The 13,312-nt window shown below is 34.4% G+C and overlaps 1 protein-coding gene across 2 annotated transcripts in view; it reads right to left on the bottom strand.

Moving 5' to 3' along the window:
- Positions 1–13,312, bottom strand: part of AGBL4 (AGBL carboxypeptidase 4) — a 1,536,119-nt gene that overhangs the window by 1,178,080 nt on the left and 344,727 nt on the right. The window contains exon 3 of one of the 2 annotated variants that reach the window (XM_054488559.1): positions 9,922–10,082. In XM_054488559.1, the coding sequence (XP_054344534.1) occupies positions 9,922–10,082 (161 nt within the window). The remainder of the gene's footprint in view (positions 1–9,921; positions 10,083–13,312) is intronic. The other variant, XM_054488570.1, reaches the window with a different exon arrangement.

The following is a 13,312-nucleotide window of genomic DNA, read 5'->3' as shown; positions in this document are numbered from 1 at the left end:
GGTATATGAGATATTTTCATAAAGGCATACAATGTGTAATAATCACATCAGGGTAAATGGGGTATGCATCCCTCAAGCATTTATCCTTTGTCTTATAAGCAATCCAATTATACTATATTAGTTATTTTAAATGTACAATTAAATTATTATTGACTATAGCCAATCTGTTGTGCTAGCAAATACTAGGTCTTATTCATACCTTCTAACTATTATTATACCCACTTCCACACCCTCCCCACAACAATGCCACTACAATTCCCAGCCTCTGGTAACCACCCTTCTACTCTCCACCTCCATGAGTTAAATTGTTTTAATTTTTAGCTATTTAGCTAATTTTAGCTACCACAAAAAGAGAGAGCATGTAAAGTCTGTTTTTCTGTGCAGGGCTTGTTTCACTTAAGATAATGGCCTCCAGTTCCATCCATGTTGTTGCTAATGAAAGGATCTCGTTCTTTTTTATGGCTGAATAGTACTCCGTTGTGTAGGTGTACCAGTTTTCTTTATCCATTCATCTGTTGACAGACACTTGAGTTACTTCCAAATCTTGCCTATGGTGAACAGTGCTGCAATATACATGACATTGCAAATATATCTTCAATATACTGATTTCCTTTCTTGGGTATATACCTAGCAGTGAGATTTTTGGATCATTTGGTAGCTCTACAGATTTCTGAAAAAGGTCCAAAACTGTTCTCCCATAGTGGTTGTGTTCATTTACATGCCCACTCACAGTGTATGAGGGTTCCCTTTTCTCCATATCCTCGCCAGCATTTGTTATTGCCTGTCTTTTGGATATAAGCTATTTTAACTGAGATGAGATGATATCTAATTGTAGTTTTGAGTTGCATTTCTCTGATTATCACTGATGTTGAGCACCTTTTCATATGCCTGTTTACCATTTGTATGTCTTCTTTTTAGAAATGTCTGTTCAGAACTTTTGCCCATTTTTAAATCATATTATTTGATTTTTTTCCTATTACTTGAGTTCCTTATATATTCTGATTATCAATCCCTTGTCAGGTGGGTAGAGTTTGCAAATATTTTCTCCTATTGTGTAAGTCATCTTTCACTTTGTTCATTGCTTTCTTTGTTGTGCAGAAGCTTTTTAACTTGATATAATCCCATTTGTCCATTTTTACTTTGGTTGCCTATGTTTGTGGAGTATTACTCAAAAAATCTTTGCCCACGCCAATGCCCTGAGAGTTTCCTTGATGTTTTCTTTTAGTAGTTTCATAGTTTGAGGTCTCAGATTTAAATCATTAATCTATTTTAATTTAACTTTGTAGATAGTGAGAAACAGGAGCCTAGTTTCATTCTTCTGCATGTGGATATCCAGTTTTCCTAGCAGCATTTATAGAAGTGAGTGTCCTTTCACCAATGTATATTCTTGGCACTTTTGTCAAAAAGGAGTTCACTGTAGATAATATGGATTTTTTTATGAGTTCTCTATTCTGTTCCTTTGGTCTATGTGTCTGCTTTTATGCCAGTACCATGCTGCTTTGGTTACTATAGCTCTGCAGTATAATTTGAAGTCAAGTAATGTGATTCCTCCAGTTTTGTTATTTTTGCTCAGGATAGCTTTGGTTCTTCTGGGTCTAATGTGGCTCTATATAAATTTTAGGATTTTTTCTATTTCTGTGAAGAATGTCATTGGTATTTTGATAGAGATTACATTCAATCTACGGACTGCTTTGGGTAGTGTGGACATTTTAATAATGTTGATTCTTCTAATCCATGAACACGGAATATCTTTCCTTTTTTTCTGTCCTCTTCAATTTCTTTGATCAATATTTTATAGTCTTCTATAAACGAGAGCTTTCAGTCCTTTGGTTAAGTTAATTCCTAGGTGTTTAATTTTATTTTTAGCTACTGTAAATGGGGTTACTTTTCATGATTTGAGAGGACTGACTCCAATTTTGAAAGAAGTTCTACTGTGAGTAAAATGCTATCAGACAGCTTCACCTGCTACAGAGAAATATTTCATGAGTTAACTGATGAAGTCAACTGATGTGGTATACCTCATTGCTATCTTATTTTAAGAAATTGCCACAGCCACCCCAACCTTCAGCAATAGCACCCTGATCAGTCAGCAGCCATGAACATCAAGGCAAGACCCTTCATCAGCCAAAAAGATTAAGACTCACTGAAGCCTCAGATGAACATTAACTTTTTTTTTGCAATAAAGTATTTCTTAATTAAGGTATACACATTGATTTTAGAAATAATGCTATTGCACATTTTATAATATAGTGAGCACAACATTTATATGCACCAGGGAACCAAAAAATTCATGTGACTCACTTTATTGTGATATTCATTTCATTGCTGTGATCTCAAACCAAACCCACAATATCTCTGAAGTATGCCTGTATGTTAAAAGGTTCACAGTCATTCCTTTTAGGTAGGAGGATTATGTGTTTGAGTTTTTTTCTTGCTTGCTTTTTCAATACTTAGCTATATTTTCCAAATTCACTACAGTGAGCATTTCTACAGTGACCACCTAGGCACAAATCCTGTATAAACCACTTACTAATTGTATGATCTTCAGCGAGTTATTCATCCTTTCTTTGTCTCAGTTCCTTTCAGCTTCTTCAACTGTAAAATGGGGGTTAGGATACTAATAATGGTACTTACTTCAAAGAATTGCTTTGAGGAATAAATGAATTAATTAATATAAAGGGCTTAGAACACTACTTATGACATTGAAGTGTTCTGTAAATTTTAGCTATTAATGTAATAAGTTGAATGACAGAGAAAATGAGAACCTGTGTTATATTTCCTACTAGTATTAGAAGTATAGTAATATTAATAGATAACATTTGCTGCACAGTTCCTATGTACCAGGCATTAAATTTAGTGTTTTATCTGCATCATCCCATGTGTTTCTTACATCAACCCTATTAGGTACTATTAACCCCATTGAATAAATATAGAAATTAATAATTTTAATAGACAAATAGTTCAATAACTTTCTCAAGGTCACAGAGGCAGTAAGTGGAAGAGCTAGGCCTGGAATGTATGTCTAACGAAAAGTCTGTATTCTTAACTAGTACATTTTGCTTGATGATGATGATGATGATGAGCATCAATAACAGGTTTTGAAAGAAGGTGGAGGAGGAGGTGAAGGATAAACAGGAGAAAAGGAAGGTCAAAAAGGAATAAGGGCAAAAAACCTGTTTTAGTAGCATTTTTCTAGTAGTAACCTGTTGTGGTGGTAGTTTTTGTTCTTGCTGCTGTTGTTGCTATAGTTCGAATGAGAAGGTAACTTTACTTCATTCTGAGGTCTGGGCAGATGTCCAGTCTCAGAACTTCTGAAATTGATTCTTGGTGGTGGTGGCCTTGGTGACGTTGAGCATGTTGAAGTGCACTATCTTCCTCAAGGGCTAGCACTTGTCCACCATGATGATGTTGCTGACCTGGATGTCCTTGAAACAGAGGGACAGGTGTGCAGACATGTTCTTGGGGTGCTTCTTGTAGGATTGTACTTGTGGATGTAGTGGAGATAGTCCTGGTGGATGACAATGGTCCTCTGCATTCTCATGTTTGCCACCATGACAGACAGGATACTGTTGGGGTGTTTTAATAAAAACAATAGCCATCAAGTATTGAGTCCCTATTGTCTACCAAACACTATGGTAGTTGTGATGGTTAATACTGAGTATCAACTTGATTGGATTGAAGCATACAAAATATTAATCCTGGGTGTGTCTGTGAGGATGTTGTCAAAGGAGATTAACATTTGAGTCAGTTGGGCTGGGAAAGGCAGACCCACCCTTAATCTGGGTGGGCACAATGTAATCAGCTGCCAGTGCAGCTAGAATATAAGCAGGCAGAAAAATGTGAAAAGAGAGACTGGACTAGTCTCCCAGCTTGCATCTTTCTCCCTTGCTGGATACTTCCTGCCCTCGAACATCAGACTCCAAGTTCTTCAGTTTTGGAACTCAGACTGGCTTTCCTTGCTCCTCAGCCTGCAGATGGCCTATTATGGGACCTTGTGATCATGTGAGTTAATACTTAATAAACCCCCCTTTATATAATCATCAGATCTCGTGAGACTTAGTCACTATCATGAGAACAACACATGAAAGACCTGCCCCCATGATTATCTTTCACCAGGTCCCTCCCACAACACATGGGAATCAAGATGAGCTTTGGGTGGGGACACAGCCAAACCATATCAGTAGTCTCTTTACTTAACATTGTCTTGTTTAATTTTCACAAGACCCCTATGAATTAGTATTATTACTTTCATTTTACAGATGAGAAAACTGAGGTACCAAGAGATTATTTAAACTGATCACAGGTAAAACAGCTCATAAGTAAGAGTCAGAAATATAAACCAAAATTGGTTTAAATCCATTGTCTGTGCTAATTCCACTGTGATATGCTGCCTTTGTGGACTGCTGATTTTGGCCATGGCCAGGATGAAATTTCAGAGCCTGAATTCTCCAGAATGGAGACTAAAGAAGCAGCAAACTGGCCAGACACGGTGGCTCACGCCTGTAATCCCAGCACTTTGGGAGGCTGAGGCGGGTGGATCATGAGGTCAGGAGATCGAGACCATCCTGGCTAGCACAGTGAAACCCTGTCTCTACTAAAAATACAAAAAATTAGCCGGGCATGGTGGCAGGTGCCTGTGGTCAGAGCTGCTCAGGAGGATGAGGCAGGAGAATGGCGTGAAACTGGGAGGCGGAGCTTGCAGTGAGCCAAGATCGGGCCACTGCACTCCAGCCTGGGCGACAGAACAAGACTCTGTCTCAAAAAAAAAAGCAGCAAACTTTCTCAGAATCTTAAAGGGAAATTTAAACACAGCTATGTAAAAGTGTGTATCTGTGCATGTGTATGTTTAAACTACATTATTTCTTATAGTAATCCAAGAAATACTATATTGTTAAACAAACACTTTTTTTCTTTCTTTTTTTAGATGTTCTTTCTTTTTTTTTATTTTTTTATTATTATTATTATACTTTAGGTTTTATGGTACATGTGCACAATGTGCAGGTAAGTTACATATGTATACATGTGCCATGCTGGTGCTCTGCACCCACTAACTCGTCATCTAGCATTAGGTATATCTCCCAATGCTATCCCTCCCCCCTCCCCCCACCCCACAACAGTCCCCAAAGTGTGATGTTCCCCTTCCTGTGTCCATGTGTTCTCATTGTTCAATTCCCACCTATGAGTGAGAATATGCGGTGTTTGGTTTTTTGTCCTTGTGATAGTTTACTGAGAATGATGATTTCCAATTTCATCCATGTCCCTACAAAGGACAAGAACTCATCATTTTTTATGGCTGCATAGTATTCCATGGTGTATATGTGCCACATTTTCTTAATCCAGTCTATCATTGTTGGACATTTGGGTTGGTTCCAAGTCTTTGCTATTGTGAATAATGCCGCAATAAACATACATGTGCATGTGTCTTTATAGCAGCATGATTTATAGTCCTTTGGGTATATACCCAGTAATGGGATGGCTGGGTCGAATGGAATTTCTAGTTCTAGATCCCTGAGGAATCGCCACACTGACTTCCTGTTACATACATCAGACGACAATCTATTGGCAATCCCAGGTAAAACAGAATTGATGAATTGAGAAAAGGAGTCAAAATAATAACTCTATCTGTTTTGATGTCTCATGTTATTGCTAGAATGCAATTAATTTATGACTAGAGGCATGAGACATTGCATCATATCCCATTTATCTGTGTGAAGTTTCAAAACAAGTGAGGAAAAAGTAACAATTTATTATGGATTTCTGAACACTGGAGTTTATAAAACAAAGCAAGAAATTCAAATAAAGGAATCTTATTCACTGCTGATAGGACAGCAAAATAGTATAAACTTTCTGGCATCAATTTAGATATATGTGTAAAGAGTCTTTAAAATGTTCATATCCCTTTGCCTATCATTTCCTCTCATAGGAATTTATCCTAAGGAAGCAAAATAAAATTTGGGTAACATTTCCTGCATCAAGATGTTCACTACATTGTTACTTATAACAACAACAAATGGAAAATAATCTTTATGACCAAGAATAAAGAGCTATTAATATTTTATAGCCATATTTATCAAACTTTTGATAACAGAAAATTGCCTGTGATAATATTTAGGTTCTTTAGAAGCAAAACATGAAAATGTATATACAGTACAAATTTAATTATGCTCCAAGATAGAAAATAAATAAGTTTAGAAATAAATATGCCAAAAAAATTAACAGTATTTGCTTCCAGTTAGTAAAATTGTAATTTGTGTGTGTGGGGGGGGGGTGCTTTTTCTCTGCTTCAAATAATTATATTTCCCAAATTTACTACACTGCACATTGACTATTTTTACAATAAAAATGGGAAAAATAACTTCAAAAAGATAAAAAAATACAAAAAAGAAATAGAGCTTAATCAATCCAAGCATATCATTTTATTTTCTCTTATTGGCTGAACTTTTAGCATATTTAAATAAGAAGATCTGCTTTCAAATCACGCAAGTGCTCTCAGCTGCATTAATAAATTTCCACTAAGAATATTTAATATCACTTTTTTAGAGAGAAAATCACCTTTCCATAAAGGAATTTGGACATTTAGTTTTCATTGATTCTTGCAAATGCACTATTGAGAAACTACTTTTAGGGGTTAATATATCAGTCCTGGGATGCAACACCATATGTTGCGAGCTTTTATTATTTCCTAGAAACATCAAGAAATATAACGCAAAAGCTAGACCTATTTATACAATATATTTGATGCTGCAATTTTTAAAATTTATTTAATGGAGTCAGCCTGCAATGACTAATACATACATGTTTTTTTGCCTGCTAGTAGTACCAAGACCTAAATAACATTCTTGACTAGATTACACTTATGCAGGTCTCATTTTAACGGAAATTTGAGAGATGAAAAAAAGATTATAGAAAGAGATGCTATAAAAACAGACCTCACAAGTCAAACTTCATAGTAAAACTGTTTTCTTTAATGTAGACTACCATGAAAACAAATATCCTGTGAGCTAGAGATATATATTGTATCTTTCCTGCAGATCTTTATGCCTTCTTGAGACAGATTTCCATAATGTGATTACAGTTGATGAGGCAATGGCCCACAGAAAGAGGCTGATAAAAGCATCAGGCTCCAGGAAACCAGATAAACATGTTCATGATTTCTAATTGGAACAAGGATAGGATAGCACTCTATATGCAGACAGAACCCAGAGACAGGGAAAATATTGGTCCCTTCAACTTTAATATATATGCATCCACAAAACAGACCCAACTCTCTTATAGGAATAACCCTTTAAAAAACATTCATGTTACTTGCTTAGTTAATTGATAGATAAGATTGCAAAAGAGGCTGTATAGCTTTGACATGTAATAAGTAAGTTATAACACTCTGGCAGAGACATTTTGAACAACAAAAAGAACATCCTCATAAACAAACTAGAAGAGCAAAGAACATTGTATGAGAAACTTGTCCAAAAGGCTATCTCAAGTAGTTTAACTGAAGGAACACATTTTTCCTAACTCTCTTATCATCTCACCCCTCTACCCCTCCTCGTATAAGCTGTATAAAGATAATCTTTATAGACACTTAAGTGAAAGAAAAACTGGGCCAGGAATTTAATGTGACCCAAAGTTAAAGAAACAGTATAATTTCAGAGCTTCTGCTAAATCTCTATTTAGCAAAGAACACAATGAGGATAGATGATTCTCTTGTTTGAAAAGTAATTGGCCCCACTTCTTAGGAGTTAGTGGGTTCCTGGATCCAGCAGGCAAGCTGAGGGATGTAATATGAAAAAAAAAAGAGGAAAAGAATAATTCCTTTTATGAATTTAGAAATCATGGCAGATTATACTGCTTTTAAGAAAATGCTTTCCTTCCTTCATATGAATTGACTATACTGCTTCAGAATTATTGTTTGTTTTCCAGAGGTACGTGTTTGTGACAACCATAAGTTGCTGATATGAGACAGGAACATTAACAAAAGAATGAAAGAGGTAATGAAGAAAACCTCACAGGGGTCCCAAATTTGAAGTGAAAGACTCAGTCTAGTACATGTGACTAAAGCCTCCTATCGTGGATTATATTCTCTAGATTCAGTAACACAGACTTTGGAAAATATACTTTAAGGATTATTGATTGTCTTAGTGGAACAAGTAGGACAATCCTAGAATCAGGTGAACCCCTGTAGATAAAGAGAGGGTTTTCCTAAGATTAGGAGAAAAAGAATGCCTACTGTTACTGTGAAAAACTGAAAAGGGAACTCTGCCATAGGAGAGTAAATAAAACCAAAAAGCAAAGCTAGGAACTAAAGTTTGTCCTTAAGAGGCTCTCTGTGTGTGGTGTAACTTTTTCTCCCTTGTCCTAAAATTCTGAGACAAGTCAGATTTAGCAAATAATGTTCAGGGCTCTTCCCTAGATTTGATTCCTTCCTGATAGCCCCTAAACTTTAGTAAATATTGCATACACTCAGTCTTGTGTCCATGGTGTCCATGGTGTTGTACAAAATTAAAGTATCAAAGTAAAGTGGCTGCTTTTGCACCCCCTTTTTGCTGAAGCTAGCATGCCAGGAATAATATTGTATAGAAGAAGGCTCAGATTCCCTAAATTCTAGATACTGGCCACTGTCTGACACACAAGTCAAGTTGCAGTTGAGATAAAATGATGAGAAGCAAGCAATCAGGGGATAGAGCAAGCAGAATGGATTGACTCAGGAGAAGCTAAACTCCCTACTTTTTCCCAAATATACTAGCAAAAGCCAACATAAAGTAAGACGGTAGATGTTGGATTGCAGGACTATGCTTTCATCTGCTTAAAACAATCATAATCTCATTATGTGTACAAAGCTTGTACAGAGTCTTCCATGATCAGTTGTCTCAATATAATGGAATAGTAACTGATATCTTACGATTTGAGTTTTATTAATGTTTATTCAAGCATATGTTTTTAGTTCTCTTTATTTTCATCAATACTTTCTCTCTCATGAAAAATAGGATTCAAAAGTATTATAAAAACGTGCACTATGAAAAAAATGTAGCTGAAGAAATTATGGTTAAAAGCAGATTAATACATTCGAAATACAAGTTGAGAATCCCTCATCTGAAAATCGAAAATCTAAAATGCTACAAAATCCAAAACTTTTTGAGCACTGAAATGATGCCACAAGAGGAAAATAATAGTTTTTCATGGACAAAATTATTCAAAGTATTGTATAAAATTACTTCCAGGCTATATATACAAGATGTATATGAAATATAAATGAATTTCATGTTCAGACTTGGGTACCCTCCCCAAGATATTTCAGTATGTATGATATATGCAAATATTTCAAAATCTGAAAAAAAAAACTGAAACACTTCTGGTCCCACGCATTTAAGATAATGTATACTCGACTTGTAAAAGGAAAGTCAGTACACAGAAGCACAAGCAAAAATATTTTCCAGAATCACTAGAGAGGGCTGTAAATATGGTTCCGAGTTACCCAGCAGCCAAAGCAAAGGGAAAATAGGATCAGTTACAAGAATCATATTGTCTTAAAGATATAAACACCCTGTTGTACAGAATAAAAGCTTTTCTTTTGAAACTGAGACTTGTGAGAAATGTTTCTCACAGATCTTTATAAAGAAAAGACAATAGAGAACAATACCCTTTGTAAACATAATAGCAAGTCTCTTCCAGTGTTTCCTTACAGTGTCCCTCAAGGAATCCTAACATATCATGCTAATGCTTCAATCAGTAAGGAACACTTTATTCTCAGATGAAATATTTGTATTATTTAATAACCATCAGATAACAAAAGTCAACATATTGTACCTACTTCTCTGTATCTCTTGAACCAAAACTGTACCATTGCTGTAGATAAACAAGAATATATTCTTAATATAGTCATTATTTTGATATTTCTAAAAGAAGACAAAAGCATATTATTCTTACCAAAACCACTCTGAAGGTATCCACTATTTCCCTCACCTGTGATTCTTTCACATTTTCAACAGTAAAGTTGAACCAGACTCGGAAGCGTGGATTACAAGTGTCCGGCCTAATGAACAGATCATACTCAAACTCAGAGACCTGGTCCACCCGGCCCAGGTTACCTGGTAATAAAAATTAAGAGAATGGCATTGTAATAGAAGTTCATGCAGCTCAATGGTACACACATTTAAATATTATGCTCTCTGATAGTGGCATTTGTCAACATTCAGTACTTGAAGGTTCAGTGTTCACAATCCATAGGGCTGCCAAGTCTGAATGCAGCCCAGAGTAAGAAAAGCTTTCAGCTAGGCCAGGCTGTGGTGCAAGCTTCTCTGTTTGGCCCTTCTGACCCAGATCCTTTTATGCTACAAGTGTCTTTGACAGACCAGGATATTATATAAAGCCTGTGGTAAGCCCGTATAAACCAAGAGAAGAATGGCAAACTTTGGTTTCTTACTTAGAAAAGTGAGGATGATAATACCTTATGTATTTTGTATTAAGCTTCATTGTATACAAACTACCTGTAATACATTGGATCTTGTTTAATTTTTACAACAGGCATATATGGTTTCTACTGAGCTTCTTATATCCTAAACTTCTATCAGAATATGTTAAAGAATATGTAGAGTAAGGTTTTAAACAAAAATTAGAAGTAATTGCTACATAAGAATAACACAATCATGAAACCTAATTTCCATTTTCTCCATCAACAGAACTAACAGTTATATAAAAAATGTGTAAACTTAGGTGTTATCTCCATTTTCCATATTGTCTCTCCTTTTTCTCACTGATATTCTAATGAGCAGTGAATTGTTAGAGAGGCAAGATATTTGTTACACAATGGTACTGAATTTGGAGTCAGAAGAACTAGTTTAGTTTTAGTTCTGGAACTAACTAAGCAACTTCAGACAATTCACTTAACCTCTTCCAACATCTGTTTCCTCAACTATAAAGTTAGAATCATATTAATAGAAACATGAAAATTTATTTCTATGCCAACTACTACGAACACTACTTGAAATTAACATACACAATTTATATGAATATTAAGTTTTGATAGAAAATTAAAGTTTTCTGAGCATTGCTACAGGCCACATACTGTCCTAAATGCTAAATGAACTAAACTATTTGATCCTCACAACAACTCCTATGAGGTAGAGACCATTACTATCCCCATTTTACATCTGAGAAAACCAAGATACAGAGAACTTACCCAAAGTTATATAGCAAGTAAACAAGTAAAAGTCACATTTGGGATTTGACTTCAAGCAACCTGGCTCTAACCACTAGACAATATAGCTGTCTACCTAACAGAACTGGTAGGAATAATAAACAAATAATATAAATTGAAAGCACATTATAAGTGGTAAGGCTTAAAAAAATTACTATTCTTAAAATAAGAAGTTGAAAAGGTACTTTTTTCCCTCTAAAAGTTCATGATCTAAAAATTAAATATTAATATTCACTTCAATATTCAAAGGAATGCAGATTTTCATTTTGTTCTTCATACTAAAACAGTATAAATGGGTTTGATAAACGAAAACATCTTAAAATTACTGCGGCATATAGTGTCCAATAATAATGCACCACATGTGTCTAGAAATTTATAGTTTCAAAATGATTTGACATCTTTTATATTATTAAATCCTCACCATGACCCAGTGATAGGTAAATTGAAACCCAGAAATGTTTAGTGCTTGCTTAAGTTCATGTTTTAAAGCACTAAGGTGAGACCATAAATTAAAGACTTCTGATTTCATTGTGTTTTTCTTTCAGAATCTACCATAGCTACAACCAATTCATTTATTAAGCCATTTAATCAGTAATTCATTCAAAAGGCATTATGCTTTGTGTTATAAAAGAGACTAGATAGTATCAAACATATACTTTCTTTGTGCTCACTAAGCTTATAATCTCAAAGAATAGTGAACATCTGGTCTTTGGCCTTGTGTAACTACTCTGTTGACCTTCTTCATCATTCTTGTGATGAGCATTCTCTGTATGTGTGTGTGTGTACATAAATAATACTTTCCTTATACACAATTAAGTGCCAGTTTATGGCCTTCTGGAAATAACTATTTCATAATAAGTTAATAATGTCTCCATATCATCTGGTTCTCTTTCATTAAATGAAACACAAGGAAAGAAAACAAACACAATCTAAAATACATAGGTAGGACAAATATAACACAGAACACAAGCTGTAGATTTTATACCCAAATATATCACTAAATGTGTTATATGTAAATGGATTAAAATTACAATTAAGACAAAATGGATGAACCTGGAGTACATTATACTAAGTTAAATAAGCCAGACGCAAAAAGAAAAATATTGCATGACTTCACTTATATGTAGAATCTGAAAGAAAAAAAGCCAAACACACAGAAACAGAAAATAGAATGGTGGTTACCAGGGGCAGATGGTGGTGGACAAAATGAGATATGTAGGTCAAAGAGTAGAAAATCACAGTTATGTATGATGACTAAACCTAGAGATCATGTACAGCATGAGGATTATAGTTAATAATATTATATAACATACTGGAAATGTGCTTAGAAAGTAGATTTTAGTTGCTTTTACCGTGCATACATATACCAAAAAAAGCTAACTATATGAGATAATGAATATGCTAATTTGCTTGACTTTGGTAGTCATTGCATTATGTATATCAAAACATAATGTTCTACAACATATATATACAATAAAATAATTTTTTAAATACAAGACAAAATTTTATTTTGGATATAATATCAACTATATGTTGCTTATAAACACAAGCTTTCCTTTTAGGAGCACAAAAAGATTGAAAATAAAATGACAAAAAGTTTTAACAGAAAAGCACTATTAATAAGAAAGCAAATGTAACTATACTTATATCAGACAACATAGACTATAAATCAAGTAACATTACTAGAAATGAATAGGGGTATTTCATTTTGAAAAAGGGTAATTCCACCAAGAACATATAAAAACATTAAAAAGATAGATAGACAGATAGATAGATAGATAGATAGATAGATAGATAGATAGATAGATAGATCTTTAAAGTATGTAAGTAAAATTTGACAAAATTAAAACATAGATTAATCTAGAATCAAAATGAGAAATTTAACACACCAATATCCCTTACTGTAAAAAATACCAAAAGAAATATTCAGCAAAGGATTGAGATAATTTGAAAACATGATTTAAAAAATACCTAGTTTTAATTATGAAACACATTACATTTATAGAACTAAATAATATACATTCTTTTCAAATGTACAAGATGTTCTTCTCAAAACTGATCATATGCTCGTCCATAAAACAAGTCCCAACTAATTTCAAAGGAGTGATATACTGCATGTGT

Source organism: Pongo pygmaeus, chromosome 1 (assembly GCF_028885625.2).
Source record: "Pongo pygmaeus isolate AG05252 chromosome 1, NHGRI_mPonPyg2-v2.0_pri, whole genome shotgun sequence".
In the NCBI taxonomy this organism is placed as follows: Eukaryota; Metazoa; Chordata; class Mammalia; order Primates; family Hominidae; genus Pongo; species Pongo pygmaeus.
The sequence above is the reverse complement of the archived record's forward strand: the minus strand, read 5'-3'. Positions and strand labels throughout refer to the sequence as shown.